This window comes from Harpegnathos saltator, unplaced genomic scaffold, assembly GCF_003227715.2.
Source record: "Harpegnathos saltator strain DR-91 unplaced genomic scaffold, Hsal_v8.6 scaffold74, whole genome shotgun sequence".
Lineage (NCBI taxonomy): Eukaryota > Metazoa > Arthropoda > Insecta > Hymenoptera > Formicidae > Harpegnathos > Harpegnathos saltator.
Window position 1 is genome coordinate 899,376 of NW_020230582.1, and position 25,092 is coordinate 924,467.

General features: G+C 35.1%; 1 protein-coding gene across 1 annotated transcript in view; it reads left to right on the forward strand.

Moving 5' to 3' along the window:
• The window catches only part of LOC105190270 (heparan sulfate 2-O-sulfotransferase pipe-like), a 174,057-nt gene that overhangs the window by 53,011 nt on the left and 95,954 nt on the right, over window positions 1-25,092 (forward strand). Inside the window, exon 2 of the mRNA XM_025305955.1 lies at window positions 759-907. Within this exon, the coding sequence (XP_025161740.1) occupies window positions 759-907 (149 nt within the window). The remainder of the gene's footprint in view (window positions 1-758; window positions 908-25,092) is intronic.

Genomic DNA, 25,092 nt, shown 5'->3' on the forward strand with positions numbered 1-25,092 from the left:
ATTGTCATTTGAATACCAGTTTGGAATATATGTTACGTTGAAAATTGAAGAATCGGTGAAAATAATGAACTTACTCGATATTTCCGCTAAGGAAAAATTGTCAAAAATTATTGTATAAAATAGTATTTTGTAAATAATACTCGACTTATAGGAGTTGAATTACAGGATATTTCATATAACACAAACGTGTGCATACATATACGCATATATATATTTTCTATTAATTATATATGTATTATATACAATATTTCTGTAACGATTTTATGTTTTTACTTCCTGTCAGTTTTTATTAATTATTGCTTCACTATGTCGTCTGGAGTTTTTCAATTTCGTGCGTGTGTAATCAATGTGACTGATATACCTGTTGCATCAGCCCGCAAAACCGAAACGACCGTCGAGCTTCACGGTCGGCAGGTATTCGCTTTTGCGAGAACCAGGTCACACGAGAAGAAACATTTCCCAGACGGGACGACAGACCAATTACGGGATGGATGGCTTCTCCGTGCCCTGGTTCCCTGATTGCCAACTTAGATGTCGTCTCTCTCGACTTCGTGTTATTTAACGCCGTGAAAGAAGGCCACACGGAGCAATCGCTCCGCTGCAGTCCGTAAATTGTCTGAAGAGCACATTGTTTCTGTTGTGTGCAAATTAAACGAGCGTTGCTCCCGCTGTCCGTCATATAAGCAATAAGCAACGTTAAAAGTGACCAGGAGATCTGAGAAATTATATAACATGTATATCTTCTTTTGTATATACAGGACTATCGAGCTGATTGCTTTGATAGCAATCTCCAGTACGCTCTTTCTTTTCCTGCACACGAGGGATTTGCATTCGCGTCTGAAGAAGATGGAAGTCCGTCTACAACCAGGAGAAGATGACGTACTTTCAGCGAATCAGCTCTCTTTCGGTAAAGTATTAAAATAGCCGATTAAAAAGAAAACATTCACAATTTTAACAAACGATGCCGAATAGGTTTTTCTGCAGAAATAATAAATTAGACGAATATAAAAGCAAAAAGATAGATATAAAAAATAAAAATACAAAAAATATCATATAAATATAGGAAATTAAATATAATATTAATTTGTAATAATGAACATTTAATATTTAATTAAAAAATATATACATATTTTTTAATTAAATATTAAATGTTCATTATTACAAATTAATATTATAATTTGATATTAGAATTTAATATTAGAAGATTGAATATTGATATTATTCAATATCAATAATGTGCAGTATTATTAATATATTAAATTTCTTTGGTATTATATAATTCTATGAAATACTTCAAATTTCCTTATTATATATTCTATGAAATACTCCAAATTTTCTTATTAAATTTCTTTACTTTCTTATTAAACGATTATTAAAAATTATTAAAAAATATTATATAGAAAATTATATATAGTACATATAAAATTATATATAGTACATCTATAATATTTCTAAACGTAGTGCAATCGCAATGACAATATCGACAAAGGCTAGTTGTTTTCTTTTCATTGAAGCGATAATTTGGAGTGACCGTTAGAAATATTAATTAGAAGAGACCAATTGTCTATTTAATTATATAAACCAGCAGTAGCGACCTGGCTCGGTTCTCCTTCACTTGAAAATGAACTACATTGAGATTAAGTTCGTGTCAGCCGGTAGTCCTGATGCTAGGCACGCTATAATAGACACGCGTTTATACACGCGCTTTTACGTGCGTCTGTATACTCCCTAAGAGTGTGTTGATTTCCCGGTTGAGGAAGGTCAAGGTGTGAGAGTGAACTGCGCGTACATAAGATTCTCGAGAGTTACGAATGCCCGTAAAATTCGTGTGCATGGAGTAACAAGTGCATGGAGTAACAACTGTATGAAAATAAGAAAATAAGAAAAAGGGCATAAGATACAACTTAAAAGACATTTAATCATAATGCGAATGATCGTGTAATGGTAAATAATTAAAAGTTCTTTATCGTTTAAATACTATAAAATAAGTAAATATTTCTTTTTTGAATAACACTTTTCGCAGAAGAATTCTGATCTTAGCAGATCTTACCAAAGTCACGCTCTTAAATAACCTACATTGTAAAAAAGCCAGCAATAATTATTTAAATCAAAGTTATGAACAAAAGAAATTTGAGGTTAAATTATTATATAGAAAGATATATAGGGTTAGATTAGTTTACTTCTGTATAGAGGTGCGAGAGGAAAGAGAGAATCTCCCGTAATAATATACAAGGTATTCGAAAAGAATGAGATTGAATGGGAGATGATGATTTTGAAATCTCCAAAGGTCATCAAGTTAATAAAAGTTAGGGTAACATCAGTTATTGTAACATCAAATTTTTAAGACCAAATAGAGTAAAAAAGTTTAGTATCATTTTTCTTCCAACAAATAGTTATCGAGATATCATAAGCTAAATATTGAAAAAGTTTTCCTTAAACATCTCAAAAAATATTAGGCAAATAAAAAATATTTCAGACAAAAGTTGTTCAAATTAGTTAATAGAAAAAGATGATATAATAAAAAGTGAAGATTTCCATTTATGATTTTAAAATTGATCTTGATTTGATCTTTAAATTTGACCCTAGGTCAAGTTCAAGTTCACGATTAGATGCCCGTTTCCAAACTCTAAAACTTTTATATTTAACATTTTTTTTCAAAAACGTCATTCCTTCAAGTTAATCCGTACCCATCTTTTTGGTACAACCTGTTTGGTACAAACTGACATCTCTGGTCGAGTAAAAAAGTTGAAGTCATAATGGAAATAGAAATAGAAATATTTAGGATAGTGGTAAATGAGAATAAGGTTTTCGTACCTGCTTGGCAATTGTTATTTTCATCTAAAAACTAGAAAATCAAAGCGATTGAGATTTTCTTTCATTCTGAAGAGAAGGAAAATAACTTTATATCAACAGCGAAAGTGGTATTTTTATTAATGGACACCAGCTGCACCTTTTCAGACTCACATCGTGTTAGCTGCGTATCACATAGGCGTGCGTCTTAAAAAAAAGAGAGATCTCTATCGCTCCAGTAGTTAACATTTTATTTTACGAGATTCGTAACGGTAGCAAGGAGCTTCTCGTTTACTCGCAATCACAAGCTAATTATTCGTATACGTCCCATCGTCTCTTGCTTTACATGCGGTAGTTCGCGTCTCTGCTGCATGCTGAGTGTATTTATTGCGTTACGCTTGCAATTACGTCCGGTATCGCTTTATTATATGAAACGACGAGAACCTTCATTCACGACAGAACTATCATAAAGCGGACGCGCGAATCGCCCGATTGTTTTCTCACGAGATCGACAACGTGTGCATCAAAGAAAAAAAGAAGAAAACACAGCCGCAAATTATCAGCCGCGGATTATCTTCCTTTCCGCTTGTCGTAGTGAAAACACGCTGAATCCATCGATCGCTCGTGCCATGTAGGAGTATGTTGAAACGAGTACAAGAAACAACGCATTGCTGTCACGTCACAAAATCATCGGGAGAGCGAACTTTCTCACGAAATCTCAGTCGAGTAAAATTCACTTCAGTGGCATCCACGTGCCATTCGTTCACTCGCCGAGTTATATTGAATATGTCGAAGAGAAAAAAGAACGTTCCTAGCGGTCATGAAGATACATAATGTTGAAACGACAATTCCTGTTAAGAAATTCATATGGTTGGGGAAGCTACTTTATAAAAGTATCTAGTTATAGTTACAGTTCTTTCACTAAAAAAGTAATTAGTTAGATTTACAAGTTACTGACTTTCAAAAATAATATGTTACAGTTATAGTTATTTAGAAAGTAACGAATCGTTACTTTTCAATTATTTTTTTGCAAAAATTGTGCTATTATTTTAAATTTCGTAATTGTGTAAATTCCTTCAATTTTATATAAAAACAGTTTATTGATTATTATATTCCTCATATTGTATATAATTTTTATAAATTAGATTCATTAATTTAAATAAGTAATTCATATTTATTTTTTAAAACTATTAATAATAATTATAAGAAAATGAATAAATTTGATGAGGATAATAAATACTAAAAATACAAAAAGTAATCTTAATATAAAAATTAGGTTTATTCATTAAAAAATATATAGATATTTTATAAATAAAAACTTACACTCATATATTTTCTTAAATTTGCAGTTATAGTTCTATCTACGTGAATAATTCTTTTGTCAGCGCAAATTTTGTAGAGAAATGTTCAGTTGTTCTCGTTTCTAAAGGAAGGGTATCAATAAGGCCGTTTTATGGCACACATCAGAATCGCTTCGAACTACGGTATTTTCTTCTTACCGATGTAGCTCACAACCTTCTGGAACTGTTTGCTGTCCGAGCAATTAGAGGCTGAGAACGGACAACTTGAAATCTCGAAAATCAATGGGGTTTTTCACATGGTGGTAATGTTGGTCTCATTTCAGCATATCATTGTTGAATTTCCATCACCATATTTTCTCAAAAACTACTAGAGTATATACTGCTTTAAATATGGAAAGGGGCTTATCTGACCTTCATGCATTCAAGATAGAATCAAGCCTGGTATTTTTAACGGATTGCCATATTACTGAACAATCATGCAATAGCATCCCTTGCGATGAATCGGACGATACTACTATAAGCCCAAACTTGATTTTGAGGGAAGAGATCATTTTATCAATGTAATATACACTCAAGAAATCTGTTATTTGGGCGCTGCTTAATGGGCACAAACTATGTTTCGTCTTTTGAACATTCTCAAGATGTCTGATATGCGTCTCGAAGACGTTTCAAGGATGTTCTATGTTACAAAGACCTCTTTATAACGTTTTTGGTATAACAGACGTCTATAAGTCATCTTGAGGATGAAAATAAGATATCTTAGGAACATTTCTAGGATTTCCCGTAGATGAATCTATCTCAATGTCCATGTCCCAATATCTTGGGAATGTCCAGAGGATGTTTATATGCTTTTCTGCCCGCTAGGTAATCATATAGCGATGAACTGTAACTCCATTATCATGAACATAGATATTCTCGCATTTCAATTCCAATACTGGAAGTAGAATTCAAGTTACAATATCCAAAAATTGACGGAAAAGTCGACTCAGTGTGCGGCAAGTTTGCTAAGACCCAAGTAACACAGTCTGGCAATATTCGCTGTAACAGCAAAAATGTGGCTGGAATAACGTCCCACTAACCTTAATTACAGCTATTTGGCAACAAAAGCTATTTCGCTGGATTTTTAGCTGTAAAAACGTTGCCACGGCTAATGAGAAAGTCCAAATGCAGTCCTACCTATTTTAGCTATATCAATAGCTGTAAAGTAGTTGTGACAGTTAATAAAAAAGTCAAAATACAGCCGCAACTATTTTAACCGTATCAATAGCTGTAAAGTAGTTGTGACAGCTAATAAAAAAGTCAAAATACAGCCGCAACTATTGTAGCTGTATTAATAGCTGTAAAGTTGCACCAGCTTCTAGAAAAACCAAAATTTTCTTTGGGCATTTTGCTACTTATTTTTGCTCGTCTTCAGTATCATCAAACTGACTCAAATATTTTTCAGCTTTAATAGCAGCTTAAAATGTTGTAAAATTCCTCCTCTTCACAGTACACTTTTGTTTAGACTAATTATTAAAGTCTGGCAAAATTTTCTCATTTTTGCGAAGATTCAATTCCTTTCTTCCTGATGGCCAAAATAAAACGCCGTTTTTTCCCAACTCTCGGGCACAACACATAAATTAATTTCGCCATCCTCAATCGTTTCTACTATTACAAACATCTTAAAATTTTTCCTTTACTACATAGCACTTGTCAGCTCTGTTTCTTAGATTATATCATAATCGAATGTATGTATATGTGCACCAGGTGAAAAATTATCATGAACATGCACCATGAGTCGTGACTACGCATGCCCATCGAATGAAGCTAGAAACAGCCAAAATAGCTGTAATCTTGCTGTAATTTGTATGTCACAGCTACAACGAAGTAACATGACTATTAATTTGACATTAAGCTTAGCATGTATCAGCATTGGTCAAGCAGACCTAAGCGTTAGGCTATATGGCTTTAAAATTATTACTAAAAGATCTGAGTGTAGTTCTATAATCAGTATACTTATAAGTTTGCGTCCGCGCTAGTATACTTGTATGTCATAAAGTGTAACAATTTGCAATGATTAGGTAATTTCGAAATTTAATCTTAGTTTATTGTAACAAAGATTCTATACGGTCACAGGTTCAATTCTAGTTGAATACAATTTTTTTTCTCTTTTTAATATTTTAAAATTTAAGCAAATCTTAAAATTTTAATTTATTAGATATTAACTTACGTATAAAAAAGAACGTTCTCCGTTTATTAGCTATTTTTATCTTTTTTTCAAAGAGGCTGTTATAACTTCTTTACAGCAAAATAGCTGTGCAGCCAAATAGCTGCAAAAACATTTTTAAAGCTTCCGCAATCTAAAAATGTTGTCCCATTTTTGCACAACGTTGTCAAAACGTTATAATAACGTTGTGACAGTAACTGTGCTGGACAAAAATGCTGCGATTTGAGCTGTAACATCGTTATCGCAGCCGTTTTAAAACTTTAAGTGTTACTTGGGGACTGATGTCGAACATCAGGAGTCAGAAAAGAGCTGGCTCAGCTTGTGGCTGAGCATTTTTACTCAAAAAATGCAAAAATTTTATAATTACAGTCCATTTATCGTACTAGTCTGCCAGAAACTTAAGTTTGAAATATATAAAGTAACTATTAAATTAATTACTAGTTATCAAATAAATGTAACTAAGTTACAGTTATAAATGGAAAAAACGGAATGAAATTATAGTTACCAAAGGAAAAAGGAATAACTGTAACTGTAACTTCGTTATAAGTAACGAATAACATACTTCCCGACCCTGGAAATTCATGTATCGGAATACAATGATTCATGATATATGTGTCGCAGAACGGGGTTGGCAATTACTTTAATAACCGCTCGCGTTGCTTTCTACCGCTAGAAATTTGTTCGCGACAATCACGGAGAATAAACACTCGGTCTTTCGTTTTTGTCGAGCGAAAGCGTGCATGCGCGTACTCATGCATGCGAGTCGCGTGTTTGCTCGCAATCCGATGGATAAGCGGCGGCGACGCATGTATTTCCGTGATGTAGATACGATATGAAAGGAAGGAAAAATGAAACAGACCGTCAGGTCGCGCTGACTGACAATGCTCGCACTCTCTCGAGGAAAACACAATTCGCGGCGTCGAGAAAGATCCGGCGTGCTAAATATATTTTGCTATGATCAGAAGCATTGAAATTTCCGCGAGATAAATAGCAATATAGAGACGATGTTCTATTTGCGATCGAAATACCTCGAAAGCCATTATGATTTCTCGATAATCACTTAAATACACCGACGTTCAAGTACGGAGCGCTATTATTAAAGAATCGCTGGACACGCGAGACACGTCGTTAAGATATTATCGCGGCACATTACGTTTTCCATATTTCTGACTTGTTATTGGCTGAAAGCGATTCTAATCGTCACTTTGTAACCTTGCTGCCGTCGCTGGAGCGTCGGGTGGTCCGGCAATTCGCGCGTGAGATTCACGTGGATACGCTCGCGAACCAGTTCCGTTCACCGACACTCATAGGAAGTGGCGGCCGGTCGAATGAAAAACGTAAAAAAGAAATAAAGAAAGGAAGAAAAAAGCGAAGTGGGATGCCTCGCGGACGAAAGAATCGGCCGTGTAGAATGGAGAGTAGCTGCGTCAAAGGGAGGTGAAAGGAAAAACGCCGGTGAACGTGAGCGAAAATAAATGAGACGCGAGCGCACACGTTAAAAGGAGAAATGGATTAATCGCTCGCGGCGAAATGAATGGAAATGAAAGTTCAATCGCTTGTACATCAAGTTACGAGGCTCGCTCTTATCGGGAGACTCGCCGCTCGAGTTCGTGGTGGGAATGAAAAGGGTGAAAGGACGATGATACGATGAAAAGATGATACAGAGTGCTTGCGGTCGCCTACGTTTCGAAAAAGTCCCCGATGGGATACGTTAAGTCGATGAGAAATGGTATCTAGTAACGACGGCGATGACTATTGCTGCAAGATTTTCTATTCTTGCAGTTAATTAAAGAGGAATGCCAAAGAAGCATGTATGTTATAATGTGGACCAACATTTACATATCATTCACTGTTGTCAAGAGATTATCAATTGATTCAGATATTAAATGCTAATAGTCAGTTGTCACCAACATGCTGCCGATACAACTCGACGAGGAACTCGACGAACAGTGCTCGAGTTTTCATAAGGTTATACACGGTATTTAATCCATTGCGCGCGTCCACTTGTGTGCAGGCAGAACTCATAAAATTGAAAAAATAAAAAGTCCTTTACCATTTCTAATTTTCTTTTTGTCTTTTTTTACTTTAGCGTTGGACAATATTATAACTATTATTCTCAAATTACATATCGTCCGCCGTCATTAAGAGATTGTTATTTGACTCAGATTTTTGAACGAGACTCCATGTTAAATGAACTTAAATAACTCATCCCATATTATGCATATTCATTTGTTAATATTTTTATACTAATAACACGAAATTTTACGTCGTTATTTGCAAAATGGCAAAAGACTTTTTATTCATAAATAAACCATCACAGGTGTTCTTTGCCGATTTTTATTAGTTTTGGATATATTGTTGGGCAATAAAAAAAATTCAACACATATATTTTTTTACATATACTTATTTTGATATTTAAAAGCTAAAACCGCTTTCGAAAATAACGGATTATTTAAATTTTAGCAAATAGCTTCTAAATTATCAGATATGTGAAAAAATGGTTATAGAGAAGTTTAAGATAGGAAGAATAATATTTAATGATCTTCATAGTGATATTAAGATTTCTCAAAAATGTCAAACTTTTTATTTATCTTCATCTTTTATGATAATTTTTGCGAATTTTATAATATTCGTAGGAATAAATTTAAAGAACATTGAAAGCCAAGTTCATCCATGTCTAATATTAAGAAATTGAATTAATTCTGGTCTTATTTTGTCAACTTTTAATTTTTACTTTAAAGAAATGGTTAAATTTACATTAATCAAAATATTTTCCGTCGTTAGCTATGACTTTTTCCCATTTTTCTGGCAACATAACGTCGTTCTGCGACAATAAAACGATCTGTCTTTCGAAGCAATCCAATCAGATATCCATTTTTGCACATCCTCGTAATTATTAAAGTGTGTATCTGCCAAAGCGTGTTGCATCTATCGGAATAAATAGTAATCAGATGAACTAGGTCTGGAGAGTACGCTGGGTGCAGAAGGATTTCCCATTCGAACACTAACAATGTTTGTTTAACGATTGAAGCAACATGTGGACAAACATTATATGTGCAAAAAAATCATTTTGAGTCTATTGCTGGCTATCGTTCATCATTTTTACATCAATTCATCATTCAATTTGTTCAATTGTTGCTGATATCGTTCTCCTGCAACTATTTTATTAGGTTTTAGAAACCCATAGTACACCACATTTTCCATATCCCACCAAATATAGAGCATTGCTTTGTGACCGTGAATGTTCCGTTTTGGTGTCGATGTAGATGGTTGTCCTAGATTAACTTATGATTTTCTTTGCTTTGAATTATCAAAATAAATCCATTTTTCTCCAGTTACAATTCGCCACAAAAAACTCTTTTTTCTATCTGGCAAGCAGACATAATATTCAAACAGTAATTTATAATGGTACTTTCAGTCAATTCATATGGAACTCATTTGCCTTTCTTTTGAATTTTTCCCATGGCATGTAGGCGTTTAGAAATTGTTGATTTATCGACGTTGTTGATTTATCGAAGTTGTTCAACCAATTGTTTTTTCCATTTAAGTGGTGTTTTCATTCAATAATGCTTATAATTCAGAATCTTCGAATTTTTTCGGTTAACCAATACGTCTTTGTCATTCAAATCGAAATCACCACTTTTGAATCGTTGAAACCAAAATGTAACAGCAACATACAGGTCAATATTACGGGTTGCTTGCTCCTATTCAGATGATAATGTAGAGGTTGCCGAAAAAGTCATTCGTTGACTTTGTTGATAATGATATTTGCAGTGTTCCCAGTTATGACAAATGCAACTAACTTTGCACCGTGATCGTTGTGACAATTTATCGACCGTTTACCGACAGGAGCCGAGCCTCATTGAATTAAAAAGATATTTTAAAAATGAAACAGAAAAATAAATATTACGGAATAAAGCAGAATAAACAAGAGTAATACACATAATGTTAATTAAATTAGTTAATGTTAATTAAAGAGATAAATAATACAACACATTTCCTGGTTTTGCATAATTTCTTAATTGTTTTCTCACGTTGGAAAGTTCGATAGAAATTGGAAATTAGAAAAAACGATACAATAATATGTAAAAGTCTTACATACTGTATTTCATCTATGTTTCTACAAAAGATCGCTTCTGCAAAAGTATAAATGGACTAGAAACGCAGTATAAATATTGGTTGCAATTTAATCGACCGCAACTATCAAGTGACATATTTTTGGTACATTACAGAGTGCGTACGGTATTTGAGGACATTCATATAAGTGAATGTGATTTCTGGAGAACAATTTTGTTTGTTTTTATTCTTGTCAGATCATCAATGGAGGACTATAAAATAACGCAAGAAATGAAAAGACATGCAGTTATCGTCGCTATATGCGCGAAACACACCAATTTAGAAATCTCCAATTTTCTCAATTGCGCCCGATCATTCGTACATAAGGTTCGTCGTGAATTGGAAACATCAGCTGGCGACGTAGAAACTGTTGCAAAACGCAAAAAACATAAGGAACGTTCGGACACTACTAGAAATACACAATTTGTCCAACAAGTGCAAGAGATCGTTGACGAAAGTCCATGAGGGCCATTGCGAGGGACCTGAATGTCTCTGAGAGCCTAATCCGTCGAGTTGTCCACGAAGACCTCTGCTATATGTCCTACGTTATGCGCAGAGGACAGTTTATGTCGGCACAAACTCGGGAACAGAGACTTATCCGAGGAAAACGTCTTTTGAACAAGCTTAAGCACCCTGAAGTTCCTAACATGTTGTGGTTTTTTTCTGACGAAAAAAATGTCGACCAAGACCAAAAAATCAATCGGAGAAATGACAGGTGGTTATGCTCACATCCTACAGAGGTTCCCCGTATTATGCACATGAAGTTTCCAGCAACTGTCATGGTTTCAGGAGTTGTGAGCAACGAAGGACATGTTATGCCACCCCACTTCTTTCGTCAGGGGCTTCGGGTGAATGCTACCGCCTACATCGAGGTTTTAGAAACAGTTGTGAAACTCTGGATTGATAGTGTACGTGGGGACAGACCATACATATTCCAGCAAGACTCTGCTCCTGCACACAAAGCCATGACGACATAAGATTGGATGACTGAAAATTTCTTTGACCACATTACCCCAAACTTATGGCCACCTAGCTTCCCAGACCTTAATCCCCTGGATTATTACGTATGGGGCGTAGTTGAGCGGGAGACCAATAAACATCCTCATAATAATATTTCATCACTGAAAGATGCTATAACAACAACAATGATCAAAATGAACAAAGAGCATTTGATTCGGACATGCAATCGTTTCCGACCCCGGATTGAGTCCGTTATTGCCGCTAATGGGGATTTTATTGAGTAATTGTATAGTCTAGGAGTCAATTAACGTCGTGTAAAAATTTCATGGAATTATAATAAATTTTGCAAAAAATATGAACAAATTAGTTTTAATGTCAATTTGTCCTCAAATACCGTACGCACCCTGTATAGTCTTGTATCTTGGCATCGAAAATAGGACCTTTTATTCTTACAATCTTGTATCTTTTATCGAAAATAGGACTGTTTTTCGAAATTTTTTGCAGCTTAATAGTTGCAGTCGATTAAATTGCAACTAATATGTATATTGCGTTTGTAGTCTATTCATACTTTTGTAGAAGCGATTTTTTGTAAAAATATAGATGAAATACAGTATATAAGACTTTTAAATATTTCTGTATCGTTCTTCCTAATCTCTAATTTCTATCGAACTTTTCAACGTAAAAAAACAATTAAGAAATTATGTGAAACCAGGAAATATGTTGTATTATTTATCTTTTTAAATATTATTCTTATTTATTCTGCTTTATTCCGTAATATTTATTTCTCAGTTTCATTTTTAAACATCTTTTTTAATTTGACTCCTGTCGGTAAACGGTCGATAAACTGTCATAACGAACACAGTGCAAAGTTAATTACATTTGTCATAACTGGGAACATGGCAAATATCATTATCAACAAAGTCAACGAGTGACTTTTTCGGAAACCTCTGCATTATCATCCGAATAGGGGCAAGCAACTCGTCATACTGACCTGTATGTTGCTGTTACATCCTGTATAGTTAAAATACGGTGGAGTTTGATCACCATAAGTTGTAGCAAACATTTCATGAACTTTAGTTGCCAATTTTTTTCAAATAAAACAAAAAAGTAGTGAATATCGAAAATGCAATTTTGTACGCGTATAAACAATGAAATTATCAGTAACAATAATGCGCAAACTATCATATGTCATAGAGAAATGTCAAATCCTTCAATGTTGCCAGATTTTAACATTTGTACTGTAGAGTGCTAGTGTGAAACTCGTGTATTGCAGCTAAGGAGTAATGTATGCGAGCATTAGATGGCGTGCGTGGAGTAGTGAGTAGAGGGCGCTGGGAAGAATCGAGAGAGATCGCCCGCAGGGAAGTGCTAGATAATAGACTTTTTTGGAAAATGTTGTAAGACGATGTACGAAGAGTATGTTCAGTATATTCTCTACCTATTGTACCAATTTAAATTTTGTTAAATATATGTGTTCAACATCAAACACGCTTAGGAGTTATTACTAATTCCTACAGTACTAACCATTAACTTGTTAGTAAAGTCATCTATTACTGGGGATTAGAACTAATTCAACTTCCTAATAATATGATGTCTACTCGATTATATTTTTGAAAAACGCAACGTATGTGGAAACTGTACTATAAACTCTGCGCTGCAGCGCGCCACACTGTGCTATAAACATACACTATGTTATTTCTTTCCCGCTGCGTGGTAATTGCACAAACAATAACTGCCTCTTCTACATATTGTTTCACACTATAAAATGAGTACGAATTATTATTAATTGCATCATATACGATGTATTATAGGAAGTTAACAGATTATGTAAAGTCTTATATGAAGATTAAGAAATTATGCTATATAAGAATAATAACATACTTGGCAATGTTATCTGTTCCAAATTTTCAGATATATATTAGGTTTGTATATAAATTCCTAGGGTTCTTTCAGCAACTTAGTTTATGTATATTAAAGGAACAATACATACTTGTTTAATCAAGATATTTTTCTTCGCTTACTACAACTTTGGACCATTTTTCAGGCAACAAATGCATTCCTCGATTGAAGAATGACGCATCTTTCGATGAGATGAATTCGTCGATTTATTTTCATATTTCAATCTCATTTCTAAATCGCACACTGGACAGATGGTTCTACATTGACCGAAATAAACAACAATTTGAAGGGGAAAAATCTGGATTATATGCCGGGTGTGGTAGAACTTCCCACTGAAGTTCCAATAAAGTGTCCTTAATCGCGAAAACAACATATGGCCGAATGTTGTTGTAGAGATGACTTTTCAATTTCCTTTCCTTGTCTGCGGCTTTTTTTCTGAATTTCTTTGTTCAACCGGAACAAAGAAAACCGGAGCGATTGCAGCTCTCTGCAGTAATCGTTTCACCACGTTTGAACAGTTCATAGTAGAACATGCCCTTTTGGTCTCGCCAAATGCAAAGGAGAATCTTATGTGCTTGAATATTGCGCTTTGGATTTTGATGATTGGATTTTGATTGAAATTGATTCAGCGGCGTGAACATCACGGCTTTTTCCCGTAAAGACACGGGCGCAACAATATGTAAATGATTCGAATGACACTTTTTCTACATCAATTGATTCTACGATGTTTGAAGTGTATCTGAGAATTTTTTCAAGCTGATCGGATGCGTGTATATGAAAGCATAGACAATCAAAACGTACGCAGGGTCAAATTGACCCAGAGTGTTCTTCTTAGTCGAAAAAAGAGGTGTGTTCTCCGAGGGTTCTAAGAGAGCTCTTACATCATACAACATAATGGAACCATTTGGGAAAGCCTACTTGAAAGTCCAGAGAACAGAAATTGCAATTAATGGCTTTAAAGCTACCGGAATATTTCCTTTAAAATATAAATATATTTTTTAAAATAAAAATATATTTTATGATGAAGACTTCATCACTGAAACTGAGTCCTACCAAGAAGAAACCATTCAAGAGGATACTAATGTCATAAGGCCATATTCATGCACTATTACTCAGAGCACTGAGGAATCTATTTACGAACGTCAACAGTCATATTTTCCAACTGAAGGAATCGTTATGGATATTTCATATGAATTATCTGCAAATGAACAACCTGCAAATGAATTACCGGGAGCTTCTAGTACAGTGAGTCCTTTTCAGATTTTACCTATGTCAAGCATAAGAAAAGAATCCAGCAATCGGGGTCGCAGATCCGATGCTTGTGTTGTCACAGGATCTCCATATAAAAAAAGTCTCTCTGAGTCCTTGGAAATATCTGAAGGTAAAAAAAGAAAAAATGTTGTTGATTGTCTACCGAAGAAGAAAGGAAAACTCCAAAAAAGAACTATGATCAAAAAACGAAAACGTGATTCTGAGGAAATTGAAAATGAGAATCTTGCACAAAATGATTATGATAATGACGTCGACTTGTCCATCGGAAAGAAACGACCTGAAAGCGATGATGATACAACTTGTATACTTTGTGATCGAAAGTTCTCAGATGATAGGAAAGGAGAATTATGGGTGCAATGTTTAATGTTCTCCTTGTGGGCACACGTTGATTGAGCAGGAGCTAAGAAAGATTATTATACTAGGTGCGCAACTAAGTTTCCGGGTTTCACACATGGATGGCGTTAACGACATATGTAGTCGACATACATGTCTGAAGTTGTGTTTTTCTACAGCTTGGACATTTGTTAACAATAACCAGACGTAATACCAACATCGCAACGCATATCGCAACGCAAAAATATTTTTTCTAACAACGAAGATGTCGAGTTTTGTGCCAAATAAACAGCATTTGCGGGAAGCTTTGCTTTTCTGCTTTAACTTGAAAAAAAGTGCAGCTGAAGCACGTCGTTTGCTTGAGGAGGCCTACGGCGAACATGCACCATCGAAAACTACCTGCGAAGATTGGTTTAAACGCTTCAGAAGTCGCGATTTCGACACTGAGGATAAGGAGCGCTCCGGAAGACCAAAAACAACTGAGAACGCCGAATTGCAAGCGTTATTGAATGAAGATGATACGCAAACACAAGATCAACTTGCAGAGGCATTAAACATAACTCGCCAAAGTATTTCCAAACGTTTACATGCCATGAGAAAAATTCAAAAGGAAGGAAAATGGGTGCCGCATGAGTTGACTGAGAGACAGATGGAAAATCGAAGAGCCACTTCCGAAATTTTGCTTTTGCGGCATGAAAGAAAAAGTTTCTTGCATCGAATTGTTACTGGCGATGAGAAGTGGATATATTTCGAGAATCCCAAACGCAAAAAATCGTCGCTTGGCGGAGCATCAACATCGACGGCACGGCCAAATCGCTTCGGAAAGAAGACAATGTTCTGCATTTGGTGGGACCAGAAAGGAATCGTGTACTATGAGCTGCTGAAACCGGGTGAAATTGTCAATGGGCATCGCTACCGACAACAACTGTTCAATTTGAGCCATGCATTGCTCGAAAAATGGCCAGAATGGGACACGAGGCACGAACGAGTGATATTGCAGCACGGCAACGCCGTGCCATCGCACTTCCATCGTCCAGGACATCACCAAAATGCTGAAATGGGATCTGCTACCGCACCCGCCGTATTCGCCAGACCTGGCCCCTTCCGATTATCACTTGTTCCGGTCGATGGCGCATGGCTTGGTTGGGCAACATTTGGCCAATTTTGAAGAAGTGCAAAATTGGTTGGATGAATGGTTTCGGTCCAAAGACGCGTCGTTTTATCGTCACGGTATTCATGTATTGCCAGAGAGATGGAAAAAATGTGTAGCTAGCGAGGGACGATACTTTGAATAAACCATTTTTGTATTTCTCTTGGAATTTTCCATTTTTCATTGATCAAAAAACCCGGAAACTTAGTTGCGCACCTAATATATGCGATTATTGTCGATGAATGTAATAAAAAAATATACTAACATGTATTTGTGAATGTTCTAATATGTTCTTTGCCCTTTACAAATATATCTCTGCATTAAATTCTGCTATTCTGACATATGATGGAAGTAGCCCATTTTTGGACCACCTTTTCAAAAACAGCGATTTCCTCTCTTTTCAGAAAAGTTTTATTACCTCAAAATCTAATTAATGTAGGAATATCCTCTTTATTAGTATTGAAATAGACACTCCACTAACTTCATTACATATATCCTCGTCTGCAATAAGTTTAAATAACTTACGATATAAAAAAATAAAAGTGGTAGCTCATATTTGGACTTTTCCTCTATATGTAAGCTCGAATTCAGGTTAACCAACACCACTAATATAAAACATAACCTAAGTGAAAAGTTTGCGCTTCCAGATTACAGCTCCATTCAAATATAACCCTAGGAACTTATATTAGGTCATAGACCTAATATATTGAGAATAAAATTAGTGAAATATTTATAGTACAATATTATTTTTTTTTTTAGTAATCGGATACAAAGCCAGAGAGAAGGAAAGAGAGAGAGAGAGAGAGAGAGAGAGAGAGAGAGAGAGAGAGGATGAGTTAAAATAGATCAATAATGCATATAATGAAAATAGACCTGCGAATATTGAAGCTCAACTGTTTGCTCCTCTTCTCCTTCTCCTTCAGCTTTTTGTTAATTCTATAAATCAGATACATGATGAAATTTATTATATATAAAACATGTTTATGAAATCCACGGAATAAATAAATAAATTATTTTTATCTTCATAATAAACAAGTAAATTATTTATAAAAACAAAACTTAGACTATGAAAAATTCTGGAAAAATATATATTATAATTTGACAAGTAAAGAATATTTAGTAAAATTTCTAATCTTAAATACTTTCCAAGAAATTAATTTTTCTTGAATCGCTTTTCGGCTTTATCTGTTTATAAATAATTAAAAATGAACAATCGAATCACGGGAAATAAATCATAAAAATCACGGGAAATATGTAAAATAAGTATTAATATCATATATCAGAGAAATGTGAGATCATACTTATTTCTAAACAGTAAATAGCATAGAAATGAAAGAAAAAAGGTGGTAAATATACTTATCGCTGCCACAGGGAAAGTTAATAGCTATATTTCATATTTACATTCAAGATGTGTCAGAACTCTTTAAACACAAAAAAGCATAAAGTCGCGATTGAGTAGATACTTCGATTTCTTTTTCGTACAATTGCCTGGCATGATTGCAATTGTTAGTGAATATTTCTACTGTTTCAATGTTACTGAAGCGTCCGCAGATCATCAGCAAGGCATGCGCTAGTATCCGGTGGTTGAAAAAGAAGAAACAAAATCTCGGCGAGGAGGAACTTCTTCGCGTGGCACGGCACGAAGTGGATTAACGAGGTGCCTTCCATTTCTTCGTGAGAGGAAGATGCGTTCGCACCTTCGCAGCGCACCCTTGCCCGATGTTATCATTTCACAACAGCTCGTAATACGTCCGCAAAGAATGTTCGGTGTCCGGCCTTCTTCACGCGCGCGCAAGGATCGCGATCGAGAATGATCTATGGAGGGCCGTCCCTCGCGGAACGATCTCGGATACCTCAGTCACGGAAACGATCGCGCGACGATCCATAAAAAATCCATGACTACCCGTTGCGATCATGAATAATGCCGATCCTCGTCGAACCGCGCGATTCGCCGGCGACTTGATATCTCGCCTAACGAAATGGCGAGAAGCGGAAAACTCGTTTATAATGAGATTTTTTAATGCATTAACTGCCGGCAGGCAAAATTGTTTTCTACAGATTACTATTCAGTCGGCAGGGTAGGATCATGTTTTCGAAGCTTGCAGTTAATCTATTTGCATCAGAAACAGACCGGACGATTTCCGTTCATTTTGCCTATTTATTGTTATGAAAACGGATATACACATGAGACTAAATCGAAATACAAAAGTCATTTGATTGCATCTGACGCTAATCTAAATTAAAAAAATAGAGTGGTATGGATATATTGTTCAAACTTCTTAATGATATACAGGGTGTCCAATTTTAAAGTTTACAGTGCTATATTTTGCAAATCGATAATTTTATTGAAAAATGTTTCAAACAAAAGTTGTAAAGTTCAGAGGGGAACATCTAACGGTGTCCTTGGCTTGACCTCGGATTGCCGTTTGAAGGTCATATAAAGGTCAACTTTAAAATCCTAAATAGAACCCTACATTTTTTATTGCATTCTTATAGCCCTTATCGAGACATTTTCAAAACACTACCTTTGTCTTTTGCGTAAGTCTTTCCCAAGATATGAAGCTTCAAAGTTGATATACTGCTGGCATTCGCATTACCCGATGTACACCGCGGGGAGATTGCTTGGTCGATTTGTACATCATAGTGGCCCTAAAACGACCGTGGACTGATTTTGTGCGTGCGTGCGTGCGTGCGTGCGTGCGTGCGTGCGTGCGTGCGTGCGTGCGTGCGTGCGTGCGTGCGTGCGTGCGTGCGTGCGTGCGTGCGCGTGTGCGTGCGCGTGTGCGCGCGCGCGCGCGCGTGTGTGTGTGTGTGTGTGTGTGTGTGTGTGCGTGTACGTGTATGTGTGATGTGTGAGCGCACGCGTGTAGGGGCTCATTCATTATAGATATTCGAAAACGCCGACATGGACAGTTCAACACACTCGTACTCGCTTTTCGAAACTTTCAACGAGTTTCAAAAGAACGTTTACTGGTATCGCTCGGCACACATTTCTGATGCGATCCATCATATTCTGCCGCGTCGTTGGCGGTTGACGGAACATTGCGTTTTTCAAAAATCCCCACAGATAAAAGTCCGGAGGAGTAAGGTCGGATGACCTTGATGGCCACCAAACTGGACCATCCCAACCTACCTATCGATGAGGGAAAGTGGCATTGAGGTGATTCCCGAAGGAAAATAAACTATGATGTACAAATCCGACTGAGCAATAGCTTACGCAAGAGGCAAAAATAGGTAGTGTTTTGAAAACGTCTGGACAAGGGCTATAAGAGCAATAAAAAATTTGTTGAAGTTTGCTTCAATAAGATTTTAATCTGAAGCTTAGTTTCAAAAAACTATGTTATGTTGGAGATCGAAAAGTCGCTATAAAAATATTCTTCCTCAATAGTTTTGCTAAGGAAAAATTGTCTAAAATTTTCATAAAAAATAACGCTGTGCAGTAATGAGCGTGAATTACCAAACACTCTGTATAACTAGATTATAAATTTGTATCATAATGTTGTACATTTTATTTAATATAATTCTAAACTTTTTCGGAAATAGATGACAATTTTAAGTTTCTTTTTGTAAGCAAATATTTTTCGATATTAATGAAGTTTCATTGAATTCGCACACAAAATCTTGTGCAGCGCAATATCTACTTTCAATATGTTGAATGCCGTGGTAATCAGCAACTATTATAATATTATCGAGTTGTCTAATGAGTTGCCTATGCGGTTTCTTACCTGTATGTCAAAAATTATTTTTTTTATAGAAGGCAATAACTTCAGTCAATAATATATTGGTTGTTATGATCCACTATCTTTTTTACCACAATGCTGATAGTTTTATAATTCTTCACTCAAAAAACATCCTGTTTTTCACAACGAAAAACTGCTCCACGTACTGTTTGATGATTTCTGCGGAAACGTTATCCATTCAAAGAATTCTGAAGAGAATGGAATAGCTAATAATCTGAAAGGATGAGATCTAATGACTATGAAGGATACGGTAAGACATCCAAACCCAATTCCAATAAATTTTGCCGGTTTTTTAAACATACAGAATATCTCATTTTAAACTCCCATAGGCAAATATCTCGAAAAATATGGAAGACACGGAAAAATGTTTCAGACAAAAGTTGCATGGTTTGGAGGAGAATATAAAATAACTATATCAGTTTGTTTACAGATCGTGCCACTTTCGGAATATTCGCTGATCATTAATTTTTTTAAATGGAAATTCAAATTTTTTATTATGTCACCTTTTTCTACCAATTAATTTGAACAACTTTTGTTGGAAACATTTTTTTTATTTGCCTAAAATTTTTTTAGATATTTAAGAAAAACTTAATAATTTATATATTTAACTTACGATATCTCGCTCTTTGTCGGAAGAAAAAATAGTATTAGACTTTTTTATTCTATTAGGTCTCAATAATATATTGTTACAATATAGCTTATTGCTTTAACGTTTGTTAACTTGCCGACTTTTGGAAATTTCAAAATCATTAAATTAACAAAAGTCAGAGCGTTATTGTAACAATATATTCTTAAGACCAAATAGAATAAAAAAGTTTAGTACTATTTTTCTTCCGACGAATAGTTAACAAGATATCATAAGGTAAATATTGGAAGTTACGAAGTATTTCTTAAATACCTCAAAAAATATTAGGCAAATAAAAAAATGTTTCAGATAAAAGCTGTTCAAATTAATTAGTAGAAAAAGATAATATAATAAAAAATTTGGATTTCCATTTAAGAAAAGTAATATTCAGTGAATATTTTGAAGATAACGCTATATGTAAACAAACTGATATAGTTATTTCATGTTCCCCTTGAAACCATACAACTTTTGTCTGAAACATTTTTCTGTATCTTTCATATTTTTCGAGATATTTACCTGAGACATTTAAAATGGAACATCCAATATATAAAGTCTAGCATTGTCGTAATGAACGACGACGATTTGATTCGCCAATTCTGAATGCTTTTCATGGATGGTTTAATTTGTTTAGCTGATCATAGTACACATCCGTTCTGTTCTTTGGAAAAAACTCATAGAATACAACATCCTTCCAGCCCCACTAAATTGAGAGTATGACCTCGCTCGTGTGAAACCCTGTTTAACGACACAGTAAAACTAGAAAATGGTAAATGCTTTGTTTGCGCAAAATGAAAATTGAAAATTGACGCCGTTAAAGGGCACTTTTGAACACACACATGTAACAAATATAAAACACCAATTTATTTATCGCGCAACAATATAAATGCTGTATATTGCGACGAATGAACCTGGACCATAGTATCGCAGGATGGCTAAGGAGTGCTGGAAAATTTTTAACGGGAGATACGTACAGACGCTCGGAAACAGGATGTAGGCAGGTAGAGAGTAGACAGAACAGGAAACAGTCATAGCAGCGAAAGTCGAGAGTCGCGGGAAGGGGGTGAACACGCGCAGAAACAGAAAATTGTCAAAGAAGCAGAAGAATCAAACTGAAACAACGAAAAACGCTCTTCAAGCGATGCGTTGATGGTTAGCAAACCGAAAAATAAAAAGATAAACCTTGAAAAATAACATCACGTAATGTACATGAAATCATGAAAATCACTGCTAAAATAACGTACATTCAAGCGTATCTACTAAAAAAAATAAAAAAAAAAAAAAACAGTGTCACAGTCAGAACTGTGCATATAGTATCTTTTATGTTTATTTCAAATCTCCGTTATTGAGATTTCTTTTACAGTATTTGAATAGTTAATGTGAAAGAATTAATTATTTTAGGAATGTTAGGATGTTAGGATTTGATGATTCTTTTTTTCTCAAAAACTGATTTATTTAAATACGATAATGAACAAATACTTTCATCAAAATATTTTCCTTCGTTTTCTACAACTTTTTCCCATCTTTCTGGTAAGAGATGGATTCCGCGACGGATAAAGAAATTTTTCTTTGCAGTTGACCCAATTTCCAATCAATTTTTGTACTTGTTCAAAATTATAAAATTATCCTCTACAGCAGTGCTGTGGAATAAGTGCCCAATTTGGCCAGATTTCTGAGACAACGCCTACTTTCCCCTTACTACCACTCCCTATTTGACGGCCGAGCCGTCGATCGCGCGTGACAGCTTTATTTTCAGGAACGTTCGCATGAAAAATACACTGGGATTGTACTTTCCGCCAAACCGTCATTAGAATTTTAACAATAGATTTTTACATCATTCGTATAATATTATTGTTAATGCGTTTTTTTTTAGTGGTTTCTCTAGTAGGTTTATTCCGCTAAAAATTGATAAAGATAAAATATATGGCTCTATTCTAATGACGATTTGGCGGAAAGTACGACCCAACATATTTTTCATATACGAACGCTCCTGAAAACAAAGCTGTCGCAAGCGATCGGCGGCTCAGCCGTCAAGCTGGGAACGGTAATAAGTGAAAAGTAGGCGTCGTCTCCGAAATCTTGCCGAACTGGGCACTTACCCCCAGCACTGCTCTACAGCATTTTACATTGACCGGAACAAGTGATAATCAGATGGAGCAATGTCTAGAAAATACGCAGAGTGCACTAAAACTTCCCATTCAAACTCTAATAGCTTCACTGATAATGCAACATAAGATCGAGCATTGTCGTGAAAAAGGATCACTTTGCGTCATTTACTCGCAATTTGTGATCGTTTTACCATAATCTAATGCTCGCTTCAATTTGTATAATTGTTGTCGATAACGATCAGCGATGACAGTTTAATTCGGATTTAACAGTTTAAAGGATACAATATCTTGAATCTATCAAATACTGCAATACCCTTCAACCATGAATTTTGCACCTCGAAGTAGATATTGCTGGTTGGCCTGGATCAACCTATGATTCTTTCGTTTGGGATTATTGAAATATAATAGATCCATTTTCCATCCCCAGTAACAATTTGATACAAACGACTCTTTATTTTTTGTCTGGCAATCAACGAAATGCAAATGTTTAACCGGTTCGCAATAGCATTTCCTGATTGATGTAGAACCATTTCCCTTCTTTGTTATATTATGAAATCTTTCCTATATTATGTAAACGTTTAGTAATTATTGTACGATCAACATTTAATGTTTTGACAAGTTCTGAAGTAGATTGTGCTGGATTTTCGTTCAATAATGCTTGCAAATCTGTTTGCAAATTTTCAAGATTTTTTAGTTGTCCCGAGCAATCTATGTCGTTAATATTGAAATCATCACTTATGAGTCGTCTAAACCAATATTTACATATTTTAATTGATGGAACAATATCACCATAAGTTTCTATCAGAATTTCATGACCTTCAGCCGTCGTTTGTTTCGATTAAAAAAAACAAAAGCAACGCATGTCGAAAATAATTTTTAGAAACTCCATTTTTAAGTTAAGTTTAAATATTAACACGATTTTTATTGCGTCTATTGTTAGTAAATGACTAAATATCATGGATTAATATTAAAGCATAAAAAACAATAGCTGTGATTGGAATGTTTTCGATAAAACTGACGTTAGTACCATCTCTTGCAAAATCCTCAAAACTAAATCATATTTATGATACAAATCTAATTGAGAAACGAGATAATAGGATATATGCATCTCCAATTATAATTTTCTATAATGCTTTTAATGACTTAATTATTTAAGCTTTTGTATTCTGTTAATACTGGGTGTACAAATATGACTTTATGGATTTTCAATAGATGGCGTATCTGGTGGCATTATGTTGAGGTTGGTAATACTTGTATTGGAAAGGTTTATACGCAGCTGTCAAACGTAGTTGATGCTATTTGACTGTAGTGTAAACAGTTATTATATTTATCGTATTGAAAATGTCTACTTTTGTACCAAATAAACATCATTTGTGTTCCTATATTATTTTGTTTTAAAGAAAAATGCAGCTGAAAGCCATCGTTTGTTTCTAAACGCTTACAAAGAACATGCTCCATCAGTAAGCATGTGTGAAAAATAGTTTCAACGATTTGGAAAGCATGATTTTGATTTGGATGATAAACCGCATAGAAAGCCGCCGAAAAAATTTGAAGACGCACAATTGGAAGCATTACTGAACGAAAATGCGTATCAAACGGAAAAAGAATTGGCAGCAGCATTAAATGTTACCCAACAATGGATTTCCTTACGCCTAAGTGCCATGGGAATGGTCCAAAAGCAGGGAAATTGGATGCCACACGAATTGAAAGAAAGAGACATCGAAAGAAGAAAAACCACGTGCGAATTGTTGCGAATTGTTGCAACGTCAAAAAAGAAAGAGTTTTTTACATCGAATTATTACTGGCGATGAAAAGTGGATTTACTGTGACAATCCTAAACACAAACCAGCATGGATTAAGCTCGGTGAACCTGGTCCATCAACGCCAAAGCAAAACATCCACGGCAGCAAAGTTATGCTGTGTATCTGGTAGGATATGAAGGGTGTGGTGTATTATGAGCTACTGCAACCGTCTGAAACTATCACTGGCGAACGCTACCGACTATAATTAATACGTTTGAACCGGGCTCTGAAGGAAAAACGGCTGGAGTGGAGGAATAGACATGACAAGATAATTTTACAGCATGACAATGCCAGGCCACATGTTCATGGATTCGTCAAGAATTATCTAAAAGGAATGAACTGGGAGATTCTACCTCATTCGTCATATTCACCAGACATTACTCCTTCAGATTATTATTTGTTCTGATCTATGGCGTCGGCTCTTTCTGGAGAACGGTTCAGTTCTTATGAAGAAATTAAAAATTGATTTCATAATTGGATCGCTTCAAAACTACCAGACTTCTATCAGCGTGAAATCCGTTTATTTCCTGAAAGATGGGCAAAGGTTGTAGCTTCCGATGGAGCATATTTTGAATAAAGTAAAGTAAAATATTTTGAATAAAGTAAGTAAAGTAAGGATGATTTATTATGTTTCAAATCAATATGTTATTTTATCAAAAAATCCGTAAAGTCATACTTGTACACCCAATATAATATTTGCCATATTTGTTTTCTATTATATTTCTGTAGTAAGTTTGGTTATTAAAAGAAAAATAGACAATTCTTGTTACATGTTTAAGGAAATGTCAAATTG